Raw genomic sequence first — 24075 nt, forward strand, 5'->3', positions numbered from 1 at the left:
CTAATTAATTAGCATGTTTATTTCTGCTTTTTTCTTAAAGATGTGTTGTGTGCCTCCCGGCTACCGTTGCATTCTCCATGAATCGGTATCTGTCCGCGGCCTGGGGGTTGGAGTGGTGGGACACTGGGGTGTCATCTCGTCGTCTGTTTCCATTAGAGCAGGCAGCTCATCTTCTCCTATGACTGCTCGCCTGGATGTCGAAGGTCAAGGTTCGCCATCTGCTGTGGTTGATGTGGAAGGCTTGCTTGACTGCTGAGCCTCGCGCATTTTTGTATCACACAGTTCTTTGTAAGGAGTCAAACCATCCTGCAAATATCCCCTAAACCAACGTACCCTTTCAAAATTGAAGTCGTAGTTTATCATTACTCATTCGATTTCAACTGTTATCCTTTTTTCTTCCAATTGCATCAGCTCTTCATCTGTCAGATCTTGGTCATGGGATGCCGAAACCTCTTCAACATCATGTTCGTCAGCTTCCACAAGCCAAACTCAGTTTGTCCTTACTTCGTTCACCACGATCAAAATGCTTAATTATGTCTAGTTTTACGCTAAGTGTAACACTCTTACGAGCTCTTTTAGGCTTTTCCGATATCATAGAACTCATCTTGCTAATGGCTGCTCACAGGCACGTGTTAAAGCAATGCAGTTCCGAATCCGGGGGAGAGCAGCTGCTCGGGGCGCGCACTGCCTTTTATCGCGCGCTGCTTTTTTTTCGTAACAGTGAAAAACACCTTCTGAAAGTGAAAACAGGGTACTAATGTAGGTCTTTCGTAACAGTGAGGTTTCGTAAAGCAAACGTTCGAAAAGCGGGGGACACCTGTACATTTATTCTCAAAGTATGTATACATTATACAACCAAAGAAACCCAAAACAAAGAAACCCAAAAGAATACATTCAAAAAAAGACTGCCAAACACCTAATGTACAGAGAAAAAAAAACAAATTGTGCAGACAGTAACAGTAAGCAAATAGCATTTAGAACTGGAGTTTTACCAAAGTGAGTCCACAGACACGAAGCCAGGCATCACTGCAGCCGGAGTAGGCTGCAGTTTCAGTTCAGTGCAGAGCAGACACGAAGCCACGCATCACCGAAACAGGAGCAGGCCACAGCATAAAGCAGAGCCGAGAAAACATCGAGGAGCAGCGAGCAGAACCAGCCTTGTCATTCACCTCCGGTCCTGAACCCTGACCTCTTCAATCTGGCCTGGTGCATAAATCGATCAAACCTCGGGTCTTTCCTCACTCTTGAGGACAGGCCAGGCTCAGCCTCAACTCTACTTTGCACCTGCTCACCTTGACTCTGCCCTGCCATTGTTTGCGATACAAGCGGCAGACACATCTCAAAACATAGATCATCAAGGTAACTGGTCACCTGACAAAATATATGCCATTGCCAATGGGCTAAAACAGGTTGTTGCATATTTATTCAACAATTTATGGGAAGTGAATATGGTTGCATAACATGGAGTTTTGATGGGATAATGCTATCTAGGCTCTGATACTTAAAATGAATGCAGGAGTTCAATTTCTTTGAAGTTTTCCTTTACAATGCCTATTAACTATTGGTAGAGAAAGGAGACCAAGAATGACATAAAATAGATGAGCTGCTCTGTGGGGTTTCTGGTTCCCTCAGTCCTGGTTTGGAATAGCTCCATTCTCACATGATTATTAAAAAACAGATTATCTGAGAGGAGATTAACTTGTGCAGAGGAATGAAACACCTATCATAAAGCTCTCTGGTCATAAACTGAATTTGACACATCACACTGCATCATAACTAAGAACTAGTTCAAAATCCAGTCCAGTTTAGACTCAAATTAATTTGTAGATTCGAGCACAGAACAAGAATATCTTCAGTAAAATATTCTTATCTCTACACATAAGTGTAGCATGTTTGACTGGATTCTTCTTCTAATTTACCAGACTTGGAGCCAACTGAATTATATTCTGCACACAAATCTACCTTCATACTAATATGCTAAATCACCAAATTGATAAGTAGAATTATGATTGACAACATCTTGTGTGAGGACAAAAGCTTCCTTAATTCAAGACGATGGCATCAGGTTAGACAAGTACAAATCCAAATTTGGCACCCAAGAAATGTGGTTTAGTCACATTACTTCTGTTATGCTTCAAAAACAGCTCCAGGAAACTAGAATAATAAGAAAAAGGAGAACAACTTCATCTTGGTTCCCATTAGTATATGGAGTTGTAACAGTTTCTTACAGACCTCTTGCATAATATAACTAAAGTAACAGAATAGTGTCCATCCTACCTGAGTAACCAGTTGCTCCTGAGTCAGGCTATTAATCCAACGTGTGTATCGTTCAGTTGAACCCTCTGGTTCCCTCTTAACTTGACAGCCGATTATCTAGGGTAGAAAAATACAATATACCCAGGGTATTTTTATTAAAAACAAACAAAACCAACAAGAGGTAAAATAACAAAAATATACTGAGGAAACCTGAAATTTAATCTTTGCCACTGAAGAGAACAGAATCGGTTTTCTTATATTGTCTGTCCTGTATGGATGGGTAGACATTTCTTCCATTAAACACTAAGAAGACCAAAGGTTCAGTCACAACCTCAGTCTTGAGTTCCAGTGCATCAGCTCTATCCCAGTTCCAGGTCCTACATTTAACCGGGCCAGTCACAGCTGTGGTGCCCCACCTGACCTTGAGATAAGCTGACCAGAGATCTGCCCCACGACCAGTATTGTGTTTTTTTTAGTTTAGTTGATTAGTTCTGATTAGATTAGTTTTTTTGGGGGTGGTTATATTTTTTTTTCCTTTTTCATGGTTTTGTTTAGATATTTTTCTTTGTATATATTGTTCATTTGTATCTTATATGATTGGAGTTTCATCATTTATGTGTTAACTGGCTTTATAATCACTTATGTTAATTATAACAATGTATTCCCAATAACTTTGTATCATTACCATATTATGTTTATTTTTATGAAACTAATAAAAAGATTGAAAAAGAAAGAAAGAAGAAAGTATTGTGTTTTTCCATTTCCTGAAAGTGGAACATGGGCTCCTGAAAGCACTCAACCCTGCCTTTGGTAGACTTGCCAATTACAATGTTGCCCTGACAAGCAGAACATCATCCACTCCTCTACCCTCCCCATCCCACATTTATATACCCAAGTCTCTGTCGCCTATATTCCAGCTTAATCTCAAACCAGCACTCCCATGAGAACAATCGTAGACTGACAATGCATTAAATTTAAAGTTTGTTTTCTTGATTGTTAACCTCTCCATGCCCGGTCCCTTCACACCACCATTATCTCTAACAGGATAAAGCACCCAGATTGTCCGTATCTCTGAAATTTGTATCGTTAGTGAATCCCCAATTTTAATTGTTCTTTTGGTAACGCTTCGTTTTCAGTCATCTGGATTCAGGAACATATTCTCCAGCTCCAATTCACACCCTTCTTTGCAGAAACTGTGGTTAAGATACTTGCTGGATCATTGACACGACACTCGACAGAAGAGCAGGTATTTTCGAATCGGGTAATCCAGTGTGCATAGACTGTACCACATACCTCCCAAAAATATACACAGCTGAAACTGACATGCTGTATAGACTGAAAAGCAACCAGTGCAAAAATAGTTAGAAACCAATTTTATCAAATGAAGTGAACCATTTCAATCCCATTTTTAAAAGTGTTATTTTTACTTGGCCTCATGATTGATCTTATTACTAAAATACAGACTCTGAACAGAAATAAAATCTGTAACAAGGTGGAATCATTCAGCTTCTGATTTTTTACGTCAGAAGTGAACACTTAAGAGTTCAGAATATATTCAATAATATGAAGCCAAAAACAAACTGCAGAAGGAACTCAACAGGTCAAACATCATCAATCAGAGGACAGAAACTGCATCAAGCTTAGAGTGGAGAGGAAGTATAGATTATATAAAGAGGAGAAGGGGAGGGTGACATCGGGGTGGTAGAGTCTAGGTGGACCAAGGAGGGGTCTCATATATCCATATCCCTCTTTACACTGGCCATCTTCCCTCACCACTTTCAGTCCTGATGCAGATCTCAACCTGGAATGTTGACAATTCCTTCCCCCTCCAAAACCCAGATACTGCTTGCCCAGAAAAGTCCCTCCAGTAGACTGATTTATTTTTGCTCTGACCTCGAGCATCTGCAACCTCTTATGTCTTCAATAATATGATCTTTGCAGTTAATTGGACAGTGTTCAATATGGCACAAAAGGCCCTTTAGGAGACCAGAGAGTCAAAACAGGATCCTACCAAATTCAAAAATAAAACTGACAAAAATACTGTATGATCAGGAAGAAAGGTTCAACGTTAATAACAATGGATCTTTCTGATGAGGACAAAACTGCTTTTAATAAGTGGATCCAGATTAAAGTTTATCAGTGGTATGACAGTGCTATATTCTATACTTGATTTGGTGAGACTGTGCAAAAAATCAATATTTTGCTTTATCAGAAGCCCTGGTAAGTTCAATAAGAAAATAAGGTAATTTTATGAAGTGGTTGCAGTTAGCTTTTACTTGCATCTTGACTTAATTATAAATGACATACTTTTCTTCAGAATAATAAATATTTTGGGGAAATTTCAACATCTTTTCTTGGTATGGGGTTGGAAGGACTGCTGAAGATATTCTTAACCTCTTTTGTATAATATCCTCTTTGTTAAAGGACGACTTCCAATGCAACAAACATTTTTTTAAGGCAAATTCTTCAGACAGGTCTTCGTAAACAATGTCTAAAGAAACTAGCACTGGAATTCAAAACTATAACATCAAAACTGTGCATCAGCAATTACTGGCCACTTCCCAGCAAATATTTAAGGTTGTGAGGTTAATGCACCAAGACTGATGCTAAAATGTTTTGTGAATGCCACCACTTGGAATTCTATCCTGTTGCCACAGCAGGCTGACTAAAGTGTCATTTGACCTGGTGATCATGTCACTACTCTGCTCCTAGCTTATATGGTTATTTGCTGTTAGTTATTGTTCCATTACCGTCTTCCTTTTTCTGCAGTTCCACGGTTAAGACATTGTGTTATAATGGTACAAATCACGCTGAAATACACATTATTCACTGCTAGAGACACATACTATGTGTTGCTGAGGGTCCTCATTAATACACCGTGTTTGACAATTTTTTAAAAAAAATTCTGTCAATCATTACAGTTTTTTTAGTTTAACCTGTGCAGCCATTAAAGTGTAGCAAAAAAAAAACACCTACCACTACCAAATACACTACTCATCTGACCCAACGAAAGCCAGTATAGACAGTGCTCTGATTAGATGGCAGCTTTGGAGGACCACATTAAGAACATATCACCCACATACTGGGAAAACAAACCTTCACTGCGAAGACAATTTTAGTGATGTGGTAACAGATGGCAGGATGAGATGAAGCACATTCTCAAATGAACCCTGAAGGAAACAACTAGAAACTTATCTTGGAAAAGCTATGCAGAAGGTATTAAACCATAACTGCTGGCAACACCACACCAGCAGAGCAAGTGCACGGATGCAATCTAAATAGATAAAATGCTAGACTTGAACATCAGAAAGGACTCCAGTTTTCAGAAAGTTATTGAAGCTGAATCCTCTGAACACTCCCTCTATGGCAAGTACCTCCCTTCTTAGGTAAAAAGACTAAAATTCCTGGTGGAAGATTTCACTAAGAACCTTTGCAATAAGATTTCCTTACTCTTTTATTCAAACCCACATCTTAAACATTAAGACCATAAGACATAGTGGCAGAATTAGGCCACTCAGCCTATTCAGACTGCTCCATGTTTGATCACAGCGGATTTATTTTTCCAATTTAACCCCATTCTCCTGCCTTCTCCCCATCACCTTTGACACCCTTACTAATCAAGAACCTATCAACCTCCACTTTAAATATATGACTTGGTCTACACAGCCGTTTGTGGCAATGAATTCCGTAGATTGGCCACCCTACTCCGAAAGAAATTCCACATCTACGAGGGACACCTTTGTGCCTTCACTGGAAACATCCTGCCCAAGTTCACTCTTTTTAAGCCCTTCAATGAGAATCTCTTACTCCCCCCAACAAAAATTCCAACAAGTACAGGTCCAGAGCCATCAAACGGTTCTCATACATTAATCATTTCATCCACAGGATCATTATCATAAACCTCTGGATCTTCTCCAACACCAGCACAAACTTCATTCATATGGGGCCCAAAGCTGCTCACAATCTTCCGAATGTAGTCAGATCTTTTAAACTCTCCATTATCTATATATATTTTATATAGTTTGTGTGTGACTATGTTTTTTCTCATTATATTGAATGTGCTGTGTAAGTTTTGCACCGTGGCCCCAGAGGAAAGCTGTTTCGTTTGACTGTATTCATGTATGGTTGAATGATAATTAAACTTGAATTTGATTTGAGTAATATTAACATACTGTTTGCTGCACCCGCCTGTTAGTCTTCAGTGACTTGTATACTGCCACAAGTCCCTTTAAAATATCAAGACTGCCCTATCTTTCACCATTTAACAAATACTCTACTATGCTCTTATGTGCATTAATTGCTATGTACTGACTGGTCACTTTCAGACTACAGATCTCCTTTTCCTGATAACAAGGTCAGAGGTAAAAATCTCCTTGCATCCGAGACAGTGATGGTCTTGTTAGTCTAAAACAAGACCACCAACACACTTCGCAAGCTGCTTACTATCTATGCATCTGTATGTTCAACACACAGTGCCAGGTCCATGGTCACTCTTTTCATAATAACTGTCACTATTTCTCTTTCCCTCCTCCATAATCTTTCATTAAATATGAACAGATCTCCTGATCAAATTCCACCAGTTAATTTACCAAGTGTCCATTTTCTGTCCATCCTGTTCACAAAGCCAACATTGTGTGTGCAGTAGGGTTTGCATTAATAGCACTGAAACATAATTTAAAACATGTTTGAAAGAATCAGGGGTCAGCATGCAGAAGAGAGATATGTATATTTATACTTTGTTTTCCTGCAAACGACTCTTTTAAATGTGCCAAAATAAATAGGTCGTGGTCTCTGTGACGGCTCCGTGCATCCCTGCCTGAGGCATTCATGCTTATATTCAGCTTCAAGTAAAGCTAAAGGTTTGAAATTAATCTCCAACTTTGCTTAAAACAGCAGAGAGAGAAAAAAAATGACCAGTGCCTACACGATTGGATAGTGTTAAGGGTTTTGGAAGTAGGATTTAGATTTCCATTCTATTCACTCTGAAAGTGTCCAAGAATATTTTAGGTGAACTATTGTGATAATAGAGGCAAAATTATTTGACATTGATATTACAAACGTTTGTACTAGCAAACTCAGCACTCCAGATATGAACACTGCTGGGTGGCACATGCAGAATAACAAACATCCCTTTACCTCATGCAGTGGCGGGTTCATTACATTGGAGTGTTGCTATAAAGGTGCACATTCATTTATTTAAGGATCACAGGTGAAGAACACAAGGACATTTAAAGTTCTCTATGCAGGCTCCCATGAAATATAAAATGGCAAAAATCCATAAGAAGGGGAAAAGCATTTCAACTTTCAAAATAAAATGTCAATCATTCAAAGAAAACAACTATGCAATGAGATTTTCTTATTAGCAAAATGCAGAAATAAGAGTTACTTATAAATTACCAAACACCATAATATGAAGAATGCAGAACTTTCAAACATGCTTTTACCACTTAAGGCATATTCAGAATGTACATCTAAATCTGATGACGTCAGGAACACTTGCATCTCTTTTCGATCAACAGATTCCAAAATGTAAACCTATCAATTGGAAATCCCAATATTTTAATGCTCAGCTGTAAATATAGGGATTACAGTGAACTTTCTACCTCATCATTCTTCAGTGCAATAAAATACCTAGAGGGTTCACAAGTGCATTACCAGGTTCTGATACAATTACATATGAAAGTGTCAAGACAAAATCTTGGTTTGAAAGTGTTTAAAGAGCATATCTTAAAAAGTAAGAAGAGAGTGAAAGGAGCAGAGAAGCAGGAGCGGAACACCAAACTTCATGGCCCAGATAATGACGCCACAGCTGCCAGTGGTGGACACTAGAACAAGAGAATTTACAGATCCTGGAGAAGATCTGTTACTGTCCTTCACACAACTGAAGGGGCTGCAAGTAATTTATCACTTGTTTTTCTCTTTCAAGATTCACTGATCAAGACATTTTTTTTTTAAAAAATCACCATTTTTCCCTTGAAGTCTGCTTGCTACCTAGATCTGACCTTGCTGAATAAACAGGAGTCCTTTTCACTGCAACACAATCTACTGCCTGACATGCTGATTTCATGCAACCTCCAACCCCCACAAGAGATTTCTATTTTTGTTACGACCATGCAGTATCTACCGATCAATGTCCACAAAGTTTTTCTTCAGAATCCACTGAATAATTTGAACCGAAAGCTTCCATAATCAGATTGCCAAATTATGGCTAAATGTTGGTTGTAGTCCAGCAGCTACATTCTGCAGTTTGGCCACACAAGATTATTTTTTTCCCCTTCGCTTCTCTGTCCCTCCTCTCCTTTGCACCTTTGTTAGACAGATTAGCTATCATTAACACATTCCCCCTCCCCCTCCCACTCCCAAATCTCTTACTAGCTCTTCCTTAAATTAGTCCTGACGAAGGGTCTCGGCCTGAAACGTCAACTGTACCTCCTCCTAGAGGTGCTGCCTGGCCTGCTACGTTCACCAGCAACTTTGATGTGTGTTGCTTGAATTTCCAGCACCTGCAGAATTCCTCGTGTTTGCGTCTGTAAGAGTTTGTAGGTTCAACTTTAACTCCAAACACTTGTACTCAAAAATTTTAAACTGAGAATCCAGAGCTGCTCACAAAAGGAATATGAAATTGTTGAGGATGGAATCATTTGGATGACTTATTAAACCTTCACTTTCAGGTGGACACAATAGATCCTGTTAAAGTGCATGACAAAGAGGGCACGCGAAATGCTGGAGGAACTCGGTAAGTTAGGCAGCATCTATAGAGGAGAATAAACAGGCCAAGACCTTTCAAAAGGGCTCATCGACACTTTGTTGCTCAAGATTTCTAGCAGCTGCAGAAATTCTTCTGCTTATAAGCCTATAAGACATGGAAGCAGAACTAGACTATTCGATCGTGGCTGATTTATTTTCTCCCTCAACTCCATTCTCCTGCCTTCTCCACATACTCCTTACATTCGTACTGACGTTGAACCTATCAACCTCCACTTTAAGTATATCCAGTGACTTGACTTCCAGGGCCATCTGTGGCAATTAATTCCACAAATTCACCACTCTCTAGCTAAAGAAACTCTACTTTATCTCAAGTTCCTTCTATCTTGAAGCTGCACCATTTCTACCGAGATTCTCCCACTATTGGCAACATCCTCTCCGTGTCTAGGCCTTTCAATATTCAGTACACGTCAATGAGATTCCCTCAACCCTCAGCACCAATTATGTGGACGGGAATATGCGCACCATCCCCTTTCTCAAGTCAATGACCAGTTCTTTTTGGGAGTAAAATTGGAGGAAGATAGTCTTAGGCTACATGGTGATATTGATGTGATGGTGAAACAGGCCAAAAAATGGCAGATGGAGTTTAACTCTGATAAATGTATGGTGATTCTCTTAGGGAGTACCAATGTGGCTTGGGCCTGCACCATAAATGGCCAGGTGTTAAGATGCATTGAGGAACTGATGTCCAAAGATCCTTGAAGGTGGTAATCAAGGCTTCTGAGCACAGATGTAGGAAGGGTATACTCCAATTTTATAAAGTGTTGGTCAGACCTCAGCCAGAGTGCCAAATGCAGTTCAGACCACCACTCTACTGAAAAGCTGTGACAGAAAGCAAAAAGATTCACCAGGTTGCCGCATTTTAATTATGAGGAGAGACTTAACGGGTCAAATTTGTTCACTACCTCAGTGTACTATGCACGGCATGGTCTGCCTGGATGGCACACAAATAAGAAGTTTTCCCACTCTATCTCGGTAGACTTGACAAATAATAAACCAATTGCACTCCAGATCCGAGGGGAACTTTCCTCACACAGAGAGCGCCGATTTCCTGGAGTGCACTGCCTGAGCGGGGTGGAAGCAAGGTCACTAACAGCACTTGAGGTGTCACAATGTGCACATGAATGACAGAGGCAATGAAGGCTAAGGGCCAAGTGCTGGAAGATGTTGGTTAGAGTGGACATCGGTATAATTCAGACCTTGGATAGTGGGTGAAATAGCCTGTCTCCATGCTGTTGACTCTCTGCAAAGAAACCTCCAGAAATAAAACAAACCAGAATATGAATCTATAATGCAATATTTTCCAAGACATGCTTGGGATGGGAAACACGGGCAGTCCACAGGTGACATAGTTATCAGCAGCTTGGAAACGATTAAAAAAAACACAAATGTCCTTTTAAAAATATCTTTGAAAACATTATAATTAGTAGGATGCATCCTCTTCCCAAGTTTAACTTGAAGGATCAAAACTGAATCACGAAATGCAGCTCATGTTGTAACATGTAATCAGAATGATTGTTGCTTGTATTAGCAACTGTGATGTATTACAACTATTGTGAAATCTATTTACTTAAAGTGAATGTGAATGAACATTAATTACCAATTTAATTGCAAAGAACAAGTTATTTTGCCTAACACCATTCAATGCAATCAGCCACAAGTTCAGTGAAACCTCAAGAATATATTAATAAAAAATGAAGACTTCCCTATACACAGACATCACATCTTATTTCAGTTTGTGAGATTTACACCATTTTGGAATAGTTCAACTTTTAAAAAAGTTAGCAAGACAATCATTGCTCCTGATTGCATCTCCAGTAGCACTCAGTTTTCCATATATTTGGTTCATCAATGGCATGAACTGTGGCAAATCCTGAATAAAAAGGGAAAAGAAATCCAGGGTCTGAATTACACCAATTTCTCTCTTTTCTCTGTCTCTCTCTCTCCCTCTCCCCCCCCCCCCCCAACTGCTTCTGATCTCCAGTGGGAAGTATTCTCTCTCTTTGTAGCCCTTCTAAGTCAGGTCAAATAATGCATGTTTGGTGTTAATTATAGCAACATTCAGTATTCAGTGGGAAGCAAACTCATCTCTATGAAGGATTCACACTCCAGAGATCAATGACCAAATATCTTATCGGCATTCCTCTACAGCACTGTAAGGAACTACAGTGTTCGCCTTCTTCCCTACAATTATCAAACTTAGGAATCAGATTTCAGATTTAGCTTTATCAATCACTTCTTTCATATCCTCTTCCAGGTGCTGCTAGTGCTTGAACCCTTACTTCTTCCGTTCTTGTCAATATAGTGTTTATTTTTTCACTGATTCAGTTTGCATTATACTTCACACCATTCTGTTGCTTTGTTTGCTGTACTTACTGTATTTGTTACTGCTGTGTATACTTTCCACTGTAAGCATCACACAACCAATGAATTTCATTGGTGTATATGCCAATACACCTTTTTCTGGCATCTTACACCTTTCTTTCCAGTCCTAAAGAAAGGTCTCGGCCCAAAATGCCAACTGTTTATCCATTTCCACAGATGCTGCCCGACTTGCTGAATTCCACCAGCATTTTGTGTGTGTTGCTTTGGATATCCAGCATGTGCAAAATTTCTCCTGTACAGTGTCTGACAATAAACTAATCTGAATCTGAGGTGGTGTCAGGAATCAAGGTCCCATTTGTCTCCTCAAATAAAAGATCCCATGCACTATTCTAAAATAAAAGTTACCAGTGGCATCCACATTAGTGTTTATCCCCCATTCAATAACACAAACTAATCACACTATAGACGACAGAAACTAAGAGAATGAATCAACAATCTCAATTTCCACATTAAAACTACAACTAGATTTCATAACTACTTCACTAATGGCCTTTCTTTGGGTGGCAACTTTTGCAGGCTGCCCCAGAACATCCTTAGGATCTGCTGGTTCATGCAACCAATACATATCACTGTATGTTTTGATGTACATATGATAAATAAATTAATCTAAATCTGAGGTCAGAAGTGAGGTTGTTTACTGGTGATTGCACATTGTTCCAATTCTATTCACAACTGCTTGGCAAATGTTGTCCACAGCTGCCTGCAGCAAGACCTAGACAACATACCAGCATGACAAGATAAATGGCAAATTATACACAAGAGAACACTTAACTATCCTTGACACTGAATGGCATAACCATTGTAGGGTTCACCTACATCAACGTATAGGGTGTCACCATTGAACAGAAACTCGGTTGTACATCCTTTATTAAAATGGCTTTAGCAAGAGAAGGTTAGAGGTTGGGCATCCCGCATTGATACTCTTTGCTGCTGCATGTCCTTTCCACTATCAGCAAGATACTAGCTTGGAAATTTGTGCCATCTTCTCCACCTGCCCGGATAAATACTGCTCCAACGGTAGTCAAGATACTCAATGTAATACAGGACAAAGCCACATAATTGACAGGAACCCCAACCACTAAACAATTCATTTTCTTAACTTCTGCTTGCCATGGCTGCACTGTATGTCATTTACACCTCAAAGAATGACAAGAGCTTCAGATGTGTGGGAATGACAGTGCTGCACATTCCCTTCCAAACTGTACACTACCCTGACAATGAAATATATCACGGTCCTCCAGGGTCAAAATCTTGGAACTCTATCAACGTGGATTCTTGAGTACCAACACCCTAAGTCATGGTGTCATAGAGTTGTGCAGCATAGAAAAAAAGCCCCATGACACCTACCCTGACCTTTTTTGTCCATCTATATGAATCCAATTTGTCCATATTAGGAGTGATTCATAATCTTAAGAACTGCAGAGGTTCAAAGTTGTGGCCTAACACCATCTGAAAGGCACTTAATACATTTTGCATTGCATATTTCTGATAAAAATGGAATACATTTTAAAAAGCCAATTAAACAAAGCAATGTGCAAAACGCTGAAAGCATGTACGACCTTTTAAGTTAAACTACAGCCAAACAACTCTATTTAGAACTAAAAATAATATATTACCCAATTAAAATGCTCTCATTGTTGCATCTTATTAGAGTGATTATTGAAGGACTTTCTGAAGTTCACAGCTGTACAATGTAATTTAACACACTATTCAAACCAAACCAGAACAAAAGCACTGCCACTTAAAGCAGAATAATTTACTTATATATTAAAATTACTTGCTTTAATTTAGAAAAGAGTGCATTCTTGACACGTGCTCATCACTTGCAGGGCCAGCATTTATTGCCCGTCAGCAATTACCCTTGGGAAGATGATTACTTGTTTCCCCGAGGAGTTTAACACAGTGCTTGAAGATTACTGTGTGCAAACTGGATAGCCCATATTCTATGTTATAATAATTATCACACTAGGTATTTTACGGGCTGTAAAGTGACTTGGGATCTCCTCAAAGTGACAGGAAAGGCCCTACGAAATTCAACAGTAAATGAAAAGATATTTTTTTAAAATGGAAATATTGAAAATCTGAAATAAAACAAAAAATGTAGGAAACCGGCAGCATGTAGACAGAGAAAAAGCTAATGTGTGAAGTGTCCCAGGCCTGAAGCAACAACTGTTATAAATCTGAAAACAGACAAACACAAAATGATTGACAAGTGCCTACCCTGAAACAACTAAACCACGTCCACTGTACTATTCGAGAACATACTGGCGTCTGGACCAATTATGTGTCCTTCCATCAACTGCCAATCAGTTCCGATAATAAACGTAAATATGGAGGGTCTGTTTATCAGAAAATAGAGTAGGAACTTGATGAACATTACCATCTTCCAAGGTTTATTTGCAAGGTTATAGAAGATCTTTGGACAGTTGGAGAATCTGCTCTTTACCCGATCTGACCCCAAACCACAGCTGGAAGTGAACCTTATAATAAGCAATGGAGAAGAGCAGAAAGTAGCCCAATTACAAAAGAATCTGCAATTAATAGATAAGAGTGGTGATGGGTGGTGGGGGAGGAAAGAGATGGTGTGATAGCCCATTGAGTAGACTGGTTGTATATTATCTAGAGTGTAGAAGAGAGAGGTGTCAATGAAATTTACACCATTTTTATAGGGCTCAACAAGTTAGAGGTAGCTTCCCCTGTATAGGGAGCCCAGAATCAGCTGTGACCCCTGACGTACACTCTTTTAAGTTCACTTTTTCACATAGCTCTTTTATCCATTTATTTGCACCTTTCTTTTGACACGGGCCACTCTCCACTTATCTCCTTTACACAATATAAAGTTTCCCCTCAGCTGTGGTTTGGGGTTAGATCAGTTCAAGTTGAAATTTCGAAACTGTTCAATGGTTTTCTACAATAGGGGAAGACAATCTCTAGCCCACGTGATGATGGTGGTGGTGGGTGGAGAGGCTCAATCAGAGTTTTTCAATAAGACTGACAGATTATTGGACATTAAGGGAATTGAAGGACATTGCAGGAAAACTGAGATGGTGCTCGACAGTGACTTCTTGGAGCTCATCAGCAGAAACAGCTTAATTTCTACCTTTAATGTCTCTTTTTTTCCCCTTACAAGGTGGATGGGGTTCTGTCAAAGACCCTGACCCTGGAGCTACACTAAAACTCTTTTTTTTTGCGATGATGAGACCTGCTCCCAGGGGTCATCGATCGGTCGGTTTTCGGTATCCCAAGGACCTGAGGCTTTGCGGCCCTGGGGGCAAGCCCATTCTACGCCAGTGCCGCTGAGTGAAGTGTCACGGGAGAAAACGGAACATCGGGAAAGGTGGATCAGCGGTCAGGGGCCTCATACTCGGATCGCACTCTTTTTCTCTTTGGTGGGGGTGAGTTTGTTGCCGATTCTCGAGTCAGAGAACTCGGGGTAAAAAAGCAGCATGGCTGACTGAAACACCATAAATCAGTGAGTTGTTTGTCTTTGTTGGTCTCCCCTCTCACTGTGAAAGGGTGACACCTTTCTGTCCCTTTATTAGAGAGCCTGCGTTATGTTGAATCGTCGGGTGAACGATCAGTCTTTGCTTTACTGCAGATCATGGTCTTTCTTGGGGGTTTTAATATTGCTTGCTTAGTGGGTGGAGGGTGCTGATGTGTTTTTTTTTGCTGACATAACTGGGTGAGGAGAAGGGTCATTGCTTATTGCATGGGTGGAGTAGGGGGGTTGGGGTGCTAACAGTTTTACTGTCACTCATTCTTTGGGGCACTCTTCTGTTTTCGTAGGTGTCTGCGAAGGACATGAATTTCAGGTTGTATATTGTATACGTTCTTTGACATTAAATGGAACTATTGAACAATCTTGCTGAATAGCAGAGCAGGTTCAAAAAGTCAAATGGCCTCCTCCTATTCATAAATGTTTATCAAGGAATTAACGTTGAAACATATGCGTAAAAACATTGAAAAAAGCCCATTTTCAATAAATATCATAAATTGATACAGGTAGACCTGTAAACGGGATATATGTGTGTAATACCCTGGTTAAGATTTCTACTGCTATGCTGTAAGATAGTTTACTTTAGCAGTTTTCTGTAAAAGCAGTGAACCATGCTGGAAAGAGTGTTTCGGCTTTGGCTAAAGATAAGGAGCCATGTTGTCCAACTTAGGAATGTGTGTCAGCCAATCAGGATTGCGGGACGTGAGAGAAAGTTCTGGAGAGCTGTCAGGAAGAGTTTTCTGATGAACAGTAGTCTGGTTTGAGGTTTTAGTGGGAGCTGTGGAGCGGGGTACAAGGGAAGATGCTGCAGTATGCCGTTGGAAGGAGATTTCCCGTTGCAAGAAGTGCTTTGCGCAGATGAATGGCTCCAAGGAGGAAGGGCCAATACTCCTGAGAGAGAGCCTGTTAGTTCGAGATGGTCTTCAAGGGAAGTTTGGAATGTGGCGAGTGCTTTCAGGCAGACCACGAGACATAGGAGCAGAACTAGGCTCTGGGTCCAGTGTGTAAGTAAAGAGATACACCCCCGATTACTCCAGTATGAGTTCCAATGCTCATGTGCACATTGGACTTATTTAACTGTAACGGGTCCTTTTATTTTCTTTTCTTTTTCTGTAACCATTTGTTAAAACTTGAAAATCTGGTAAAAAAAATACTTTCTTTATAATTTTACGCTGGTGTGCGCTCTGTTATTTATGGACTACTGAAAACTGTGTATGGGGCAGTATTTAAGCAAAACACACAAAATGCTAGAGGAACTCAGCAGGTCAGGCAGCACCTATGCAAAGGAATAAACAGTCGATACTTCGTGTCAAGACCCTTCATCAGGACTGGAGAGGAAGGGGGAAGATGCCAGAATAAACAAAAGTGGGGTGAAGAGAAGACGACAAGCTAGAAGGTGAGAGGCAAAGCTAGGTGGGTGGGAAAGGTAAAGGGGCTGGAGAAGAAGGAATCTGATAGGGAGAGGAGAGTGGACCAGAGGAGAAGGGGTAAGAGGGATCCAGTTGAAGATGGCGGAAGATATGGAGAATGACAAGATGGATGCAGAGGCTTATGGGATGGTAGGTGAGGATAAGAAGAACTCTATCCTGTTAGGGCAGCAGGAAGGTGAGGAATGGAGAAGTTGCGGGTGAGGGCAATATCAATGGTGAAGTAAGGGAAATCCCATTCTTTGAAGAAGGGGGATATCTTTGATGTCCTGGAAAGGAAAGCCTCACCCAAGAAACAAATGCAGCAGCGATGAAGGAACTGAGAAGAGGGTATGTCATTTTTACAGGAGACAGGGTGGCAATAAGGCTTATGTTTTGTTGGCCTTCCTTATTCATGGGGGGGGGGGTTGAGTTCAAGAGCTGCAAGACAGTGTTGCAGCTCTATAAAACTCTGGTTAAACCACACATGCACTACTGTGTTCAGTACGGATGCTTCATTATAAGGATGTGGAAGCTTTAGAGTGGCTGTAGAGGAGATTCACCAGGCTTTTGGAAGCATAAAGGGAATGCCCTTTTCCCAGGTAGCAATGGTTAATACAAGAGGAATTAACTTTAAAGTAACTGAAGGAAAGAACTGGGGATGTGTGTGTGTGTGTGTGTGTGTGTGTGTCTGTGTGTGTGTGTGTGTGTGAGAGAATTTTTTTTACACAGAGAGTGGTAAATGAATGGAACACACTGCCAGGGTTGTGGTAGAGGCAGATACATTAGGGACATTTAAGAGACTCTTAGATAGGCACATGGATGAAAGAAAAATGGAGGGTTATGTGGAGGGGAGAGTTAAGATTGATTTTGAAGACGGTCAAAAGGTCGCCCTAACTTTGCGGTCCGAAAGGGCCTGTACTGTTCTATGTTCCGTAAGAGTGATGCCAATTCTAATTGCTGCTGATAAGGAAATAGCTTTTATTTTGCAGAAAGGAATCTAATGTGAACAAGGACACTCTACAATACCATCCATTCAGATATCTGGTTAGAGTGCTCATTTGCATTGGTAGAATTAACTCATTAAGCTTGCTTTATTGTCATCTTGATAGATGTATGGTCGAGCCAGTCTTATTGAAATGTTTTATCTCCACAGAGACAGTGAAGTTTAGCAAAAGAGTTATCTGCATCTGTTTTATACTCATCAGAAATGGAGAACTTAAAATCGGTCTGGGGTTTCCCTCGATTTCAAAACTGAACAGTTCATCTGCAATTGTAAACTTCAAAAGGAAGTTACACTTCTGCACCTCAAATATCACAGTCAGGAAAAAAAAGCTATGGGCTCAGGAACAAAACACGATTTCAGCATTCCTTGGGAATTCTCTTTAAGACAATCAAGCACATTCTTGAGGAGACCATTTCAATGCGTGCAAGGGGACAGCTACACTTACTACTACTGAAGAAATTGAATTGCTTTATCATTTCCTTTCGAAGAATCATAGAAGATTTATGACATACAGTGGAAGCATCATATCCCTAATAGTTGAAAAACAGTTACCCAGACTAACCTCACCTTCCAGCACTGTTTCTGTAACCCCCTAGGTTATGGCTCTTACAGCACAAGTCCATTTTTAAATTTAGGGATGGAGATTTATGTTTCTTTCACTCCGTCAGTTTGCAAGCTCCAGATCCATACTACTCTTGATGGAAAATGTCTTGTCAATATCCCTCTAAACCTTCTGTCAATGACTTTATTATATTCCCTGGCTTTTGACCTTCCTTCTAAATGAAATAGACCCTTTATATTTATCCACATAATTTAATGCACTTCAATTAAATCTCCCCCCAAACTCTTCTGTTCCAAACAAAATTACCCTCAGCTAACCAATCTTTCCTCAAAGACAACTGTTTTCAGTCATGGCAACTAACGATGTCCTTCAAGAAAGGGCCTCAGCCTGAAATGTCCTTTATTCCTCTCCCAAGATGCTGCTGGCCTGCTGAGTTCCTCCAGCATTTTGTGTGTTTTATTCTGGATTTCCAACGTTTGCAGAATCTCTTGTGTCTATGTCTAGGCCATTCTGGTACCCTTATCTTTCTTCAGCCATCTTTATCATACATGGCTCCAGACCCAACATGGTGAGTCTCAATTATTCTGTTCAAGGACAGTGAAGTATCGGTCCATACCAGTGGTACTGACAGCAATGTCCTCAATCAGAACAATTTTTAAATAATCTTCAAAAATCATCTGCACACTGCCCAGCACAATCACATCTTTCTGGCAGTGCAGTGACCAGAAACTGTGGCCTAATTAGTGTTGCAGTGCATGTCCTCTCTGCTCTTATATGCTGTTCCATGCTAATAAAGGAAAACATCCTATATGATATCTGAAACATCTTATAAATTTATCAACTAGTCTAGCTACTTTTAAGCTGCTGTATTCTTTTCCTCCAATGTTTCAGCATCCTACTATTTACTGTGTATTTCCTCGCCATATTAGGCATCTTTTATAGCGTCCTCTCATATTTCTCCAGTTTGAATTCCATTTGCCAATATTCTCCCCAACTGGCTACATCATTTACATCTTCAAGTTAAGCTACAACACCCTAACCCAACTCCCTAGTCATCATGGACTCTCCTTCACTACTGAGCAAGTGAGAAGGTCTCCGGGGAAACTTAGACATGGTAAAGCATTAGGACTGGATGGTGTGAACCCCAAGGTCCTGAAGGAGTATGCTAAGCAGCTGTGTGGAGTTCTCCAGTGCATTTTCAGTCCGAGTCTCAGGCTGGAAAGGGTCCTGACTGTGTGGAAAACAGTGTGTGTAGTCCCAGTATCCAAGAAGGGCCAACTGAAAGTCTTGAATGACTACCGTCCAGCGGCTCTGACCTCACACATCATGAAGACCCTAGAAAGGCTAGTCTTGGCTTACCTCCGATCTCTGGTCAGATCAGCCCTCAATCCCCTGCAGTTTCCCTACCAGAAGTACACTGGAGTCGATGATGCTGTTATCTACCTACTGAACAGAGCCTACTCCCATTTGGATAAGCAGGAAGCACTGCGAAGATCATGTTTCTTTGCCTTCAATACCACACAGCCATCATTGCTGGAGGAAAAGCTGTGCTCGATGCAGGTTGGCACTTCCATTGTATCCTGGATAATGGATTACCTGACTGGCAGACCACAGTTCGTGCGGCTTCAGAGTTGTGTGTCAGACATGGATATAAACAGCACTGTGGCCCGACAGGGGACTCTACTGGCTCCATTCCTGCTTATTCTGTCTACCTCGGACTTTAGATACAACACTGAGTAGTGTCATCTGCAAAAAATTCTCAGCAATAGTTGGGTGTATAAAGGGACAATGGGAGGATGAACACAGGGCCCTGGTGGTGGACTTTGTGAAATGGTGCCAGCTGAATCATCTGCAGCTCAACATCAGTAAGACAAAGGAGATGCTGATGGACTTTAGAATGACTAGGCCTACATGCTCCATGTTACTATTGACAGTGCGGATGTGGTGAGGACCTACAAGTATCTGGGGGTGCATCTGGATGGCAGACTCAAGTGCAGCACTAACACAGAGGCTGTGTACAAGGGCCAGAGTTACCTTTACTTCCTGAGGACACTGAGGTCCTTTGGAGTATGCAGGCCTCTCCTTCAAATGTTCTACTAGTCTGTTGTTGCCAGTGCAATCTTCTATGTAGTGGTGTGCTGGGGTAAGGGCATCAACACGGATGATGCCAACAGGCTCAAGAAACTGTTATAGGGGTCAAACAGGGCACACTGGTAGTACAAAGGACCCTACAGAAAATCATGGCAATTCTGGACAATATTTCTCACCCTCTACATGCCACCTCGGCTGGACAGGGAAGCACTTTCAGGAATAGAATGAGGCAATGGCACTGCTCCAAGAGCACTATTTGAGGTCATTCTTACCTTTGGTCAATAGGCTGTATAATGAGTCAACCTATAGCCGGGGAAGTGATAACCCCCTCCTGTTAGACTGTTTGAGCTAACTTATTTTTTTAATTCTTTCTTACTTCTCTTCTAATATTTGTACATCTGTGCACTTGAAATGCTACTGTGACACTATAATTTCCTTGGGATCAATAAAGATCTATCTCTGCAACTCGAGCTTCATTTACTCATTAATCCTGCCCTTCCTATATTTATTTCTACAGACTTCAATTTTGAAGTTATTGATCATCATTCCTTGTTTCTCCTTTTCTGGCTCATCACCTATTTTTGCTCAACTGCTCTGCATGACTTTCAATATTAAAGCTCTGCATAAATTCTCTTCAGTTACCACAGGCAGCTTAGTGTGGGTTGAAAGCAGAACAATTAAGAAAGTTTAAAATATTGATGAACACAAATGATTCTGCAGCTGCGGGAAATCCAGAGTAACACGTACAAAATGCTGCAAGAGCTCAGCAAGTCAGCAGCGCCTATTGAAACGTCATCCGACCCGTTGGCTCTTTATTCCTCTCCATAGATGTTGCCTGATAATGCTGAGTTCCTCCAGCATTTTGAATGTGTTAAAAAAAATTCTCAAAGAGCAATAAATAATTCCAGACAAAGAAATAAACAAAAAAAAATTTGCAATGGTCATCAGCTTTTTAGAGCAATAATGTTCATGTTGCAATCAGTAGCTTGGATAAAACTCCAGTTTTGAACTTTTGTATGGTGATTATATTAGATTTATTCGTTGATCACCATTGCTGTTACTGCAGTGAAAAGGTGTTAACTCACTGCATCACTTGGCTCCTAACAGTGCTACCATGATAGCAGGAAGCAGAGTCTGAAGAGTCGTGAAACGAGAGCCTCAATGATCAGAGCACTGATAAAGGCTACAAATAATGTGAAAATTACAGGAATCCAGCATATATGTCAACTAATTTGAAAGATCATTTATAGACCTTGTGGTTAAAAGTTATGATTTGTTCACAATTTTAAAATGTAAGCACAGAGGTTTTGATTCTTAAAATTATCTTAAAATTTTACGAAGTAATTAGCTTTATAGAAGTGCAAATTATTCTTGCAAAAATAATGCAACCTTCCCTGTAAGCAAGTCTATCAACATTATGAGTATGTTAATGCAAGTTAGTCTTTAGCACCTTACAAGATCTCCTTTGCTGTATATTTATTGGTCAGAAAAGTTAAAATCAGTCAGGAAGATCTCATGCAGTGTGTTTGGACACGTAAATATACACAGTTTAGAAAGATAATTAAAATCTTAAGCATGCATATAACCAAAGAAGAGGAAGAAATAAAATCAGAAAATGGTGGTAACACGCAATAGGTCAGATAGCCTCCACAGGGAAAGAACCAGAGTTAACGTTTCAGCCACACAAAAAAACATCTGCTATAAGAATTCAGTGGGTCAATCAGCATCTGTGGAGGCAAAGGGATGATTGATGTTTCAGGTCAAGACCCTGCACCAGCACAGAGTATAGTGAGAAGATAGCCAGCATGAAGAGGTGAGAGGGAGGGGTGAAATATAGACTGTAGGATGATAGGTGGAGCCTGAAGAGGTATGGGATGATGGGCAGGTGGGGCCATGTGGGGATGGGTGGGTTGAGTTTTCAGAAAGAGGCTGTTGGAGAAAGATGTGGAAAAATGGGCAGCTAGAACTCTACGAAGGAAGAGGAAGATAAAGTGGGATGCCGGATTGTGTGTGCACAGACCATTCTGACATAGATTTGTATTTGAATTCAATGATAACTGATAGAGTCACCAAGCAGAGCAAAGTCAAGTGTCATAAGGAGACAGGAACATATACAAATATTACAGAGAATTCTTTGGATTATTTCTTTCTCAAAGCCAAAAAGAATTTGTATTATTCTTTGTGCCTTTGAGAAACTTTTGAATTAGAATTTATTTAAAATCTTACGTCCATCCCACAATGCGAGGGAGTAAAAATCTTTGCGTTATATCTCCGATGCAATGTACAGACACGTGAATTTAAAAGTCTAACGGCTTGTGATGAAATTGCAAAGAGCACCAGCAGGAACTGCTGACAAACTGGGGTAAATTCAAACACGAATCATAAAACTACAGGTTGGTACTTAAGAGATGCTCAGAACTTCCAGTTTCTGCAATATTTACAATGAAAGGTCAATTGGTGAAAGAAGGCAAGGTGAATTCACAAGCTAGCATTCTATTGTAAAGCCTCTCTGGTAAGGCGCTATAAATCAAAAAGGGTTTGAAAGGCTGCCACATTATCATAGGTGCTGTGTAAATATCAAGCAACAAATCACTTTTCCTATTAGAAAAATGAAAGGCCATAAGGAAATAACTACTTAGCTTTGAAATTACCAGTTTCGGTACTTACACAACGAGGGTGTTCAAGGGCTGCATCATACTGTAGTCTCACCCTCTGTGGCATCATGACATCATCCTGTGGCAAATAACATTCATTATTCAATGCAACTCAAACAGACAGACCAGATGAGTTCACTTGTACACGTTACAATGACTTCACTTCAAGTCTGGTTCAATCGCAAACCCATTGGGTGGGTGAAATCAGTAGGCTTCAACCAAGTCTAAATGTGGTCACTTTGATATGGCACTGCTGCTGCAATGACGTCCTCCAATCCCATATTTTCAAAATGGCAATGTACCAACAATCTGGAAGTTATTTAATATCAACCCTGGATGTGCTCCGAATTCCAAACATAGCCATCTTTTATCACTTTGTGAGGGAAGTCAGACCCACTCTCAACTCTATAGGCCATGACTATCAAATGGGGTCAGAATGCTACCAACCGTCTCTTTCCGAATATGTACATTTAAAATAAATAAAAAGACAAATTTTCAGCCATACAAGAGTTAAATGGGACTCAATGGGCTTAAGAAATTTATTGGCTCTCAGAATTCTTAATGTATTGCAATTACTGTGCCAGGAATTCATCTGTCCATTTCAGGATCAGCTTCAGACTTGGCTTCAAACACGCCTACGCTGCTGATTCAGTGGGCCGAGTTGTCCTGGATCCATCACCCTAATCTGAGTCACCGTCTGCATTCTCCTCACACCCATATTAACTCAGTACAGATGCACAGATGGAACCTCTCTAGCCCTGTGACGCAAGGTGCTGCAAGATCCGAACAGTCCATAAGTATGGGGAAGGCAGAGATGAGAAGAAATCCCCCTATCCAAGAATACCCTGGTAGGCTTTAACAGAAGGCAAAGCTGAGGGCAGAAACTTTCATTTTGTGGCCTGGCGAAATAGCCAAGAATTTATAACTGTGTCTAGCATTTGGACATTGAACTGAATCATGTTCAGGCATTCGTTACTGAAACATGCACAGGACACACTGACTGATGACACTGACACATCAGTCACTACACACCACTGCTGGAATCCACATGGAACTCAATGGCCCAGTCTCAATGGTCCCTTCCAGCAATACACCTAGGAATCCACCCCTCCGATCCCACACCAGGTCAGAACTGAAGTGAGAGTGTTGACCACATTTCAATACCAATCTTACCGTGCAAACTAGAGAAAACAAATAATATTTTAACTAAAACACTTAAGTCTTTGAACTAGAGTAAAACAATTGTGTTCTATGTTATTATTGAATTAAATAAAGCATGCTAATAACTTGTGTTTTTAATTTTCACATGATGTAAAAACTAGTAAGACTGTGCATGCGTCTGGAGGCACTGGACAGAATGGAGTTGGAAATTTCTGAAGGGAATCTCCAGAAATCAGCTACCACAGAAGCTTCAGACTTCCACATATTAAACACTAGCGGCCAAACATGGCACT

The 24075-nt window shown here is 40.4% G+C and overlaps 1 protein-coding gene across 8 annotated transcripts in view; it reads right to left on the bottom strand.

Annotated features, from left to right (window-relative positions):
* b3gntl1 (UDP-GlcNAc:betaGal beta-1,3-N-acetylglucosaminyltransferase-like 1) overlaps positions 1–24075 on the bottom strand; it is a 385172-nt gene that overhangs the window by 319237 nt on the left and 41860 nt on the right. For 6 of the 8 annotated variants that reach the window (XM_072242369.1, XM_072242368.1, XM_072242374.1 and 3 more), the window contains exons 5-6: positions 22635–22700; positions 2278–2373 (exon numbers count right to left, since the gene is read on the bottom strand). The exons of 1 other annotated variant lie outside the window; for it this stretch is intronic. In XM_072242369.1, the coding sequence (XP_072098470.1) occupies positions 2278–2373; positions 22635–22700 (162 nt within the window). The remainder of the gene's footprint in view (positions 1–2277; positions 2374–22634; positions 22701–24075) is intronic. One more of the 8 variants, XM_072242370.1, reaches the window with a different exon arrangement.

Source organism: Mobula birostris, chromosome 24 (genome assembly GCF_030028105.1).
Source record: "Mobula birostris isolate sMobBir1 chromosome 24, sMobBir1.hap1, whole genome shotgun sequence".
Taxonomy (NCBI): Eukaryota; Metazoa; Chordata; class Chondrichthyes; order Myliobatiformes; family Myliobatidae; genus Mobula; species Mobula birostris.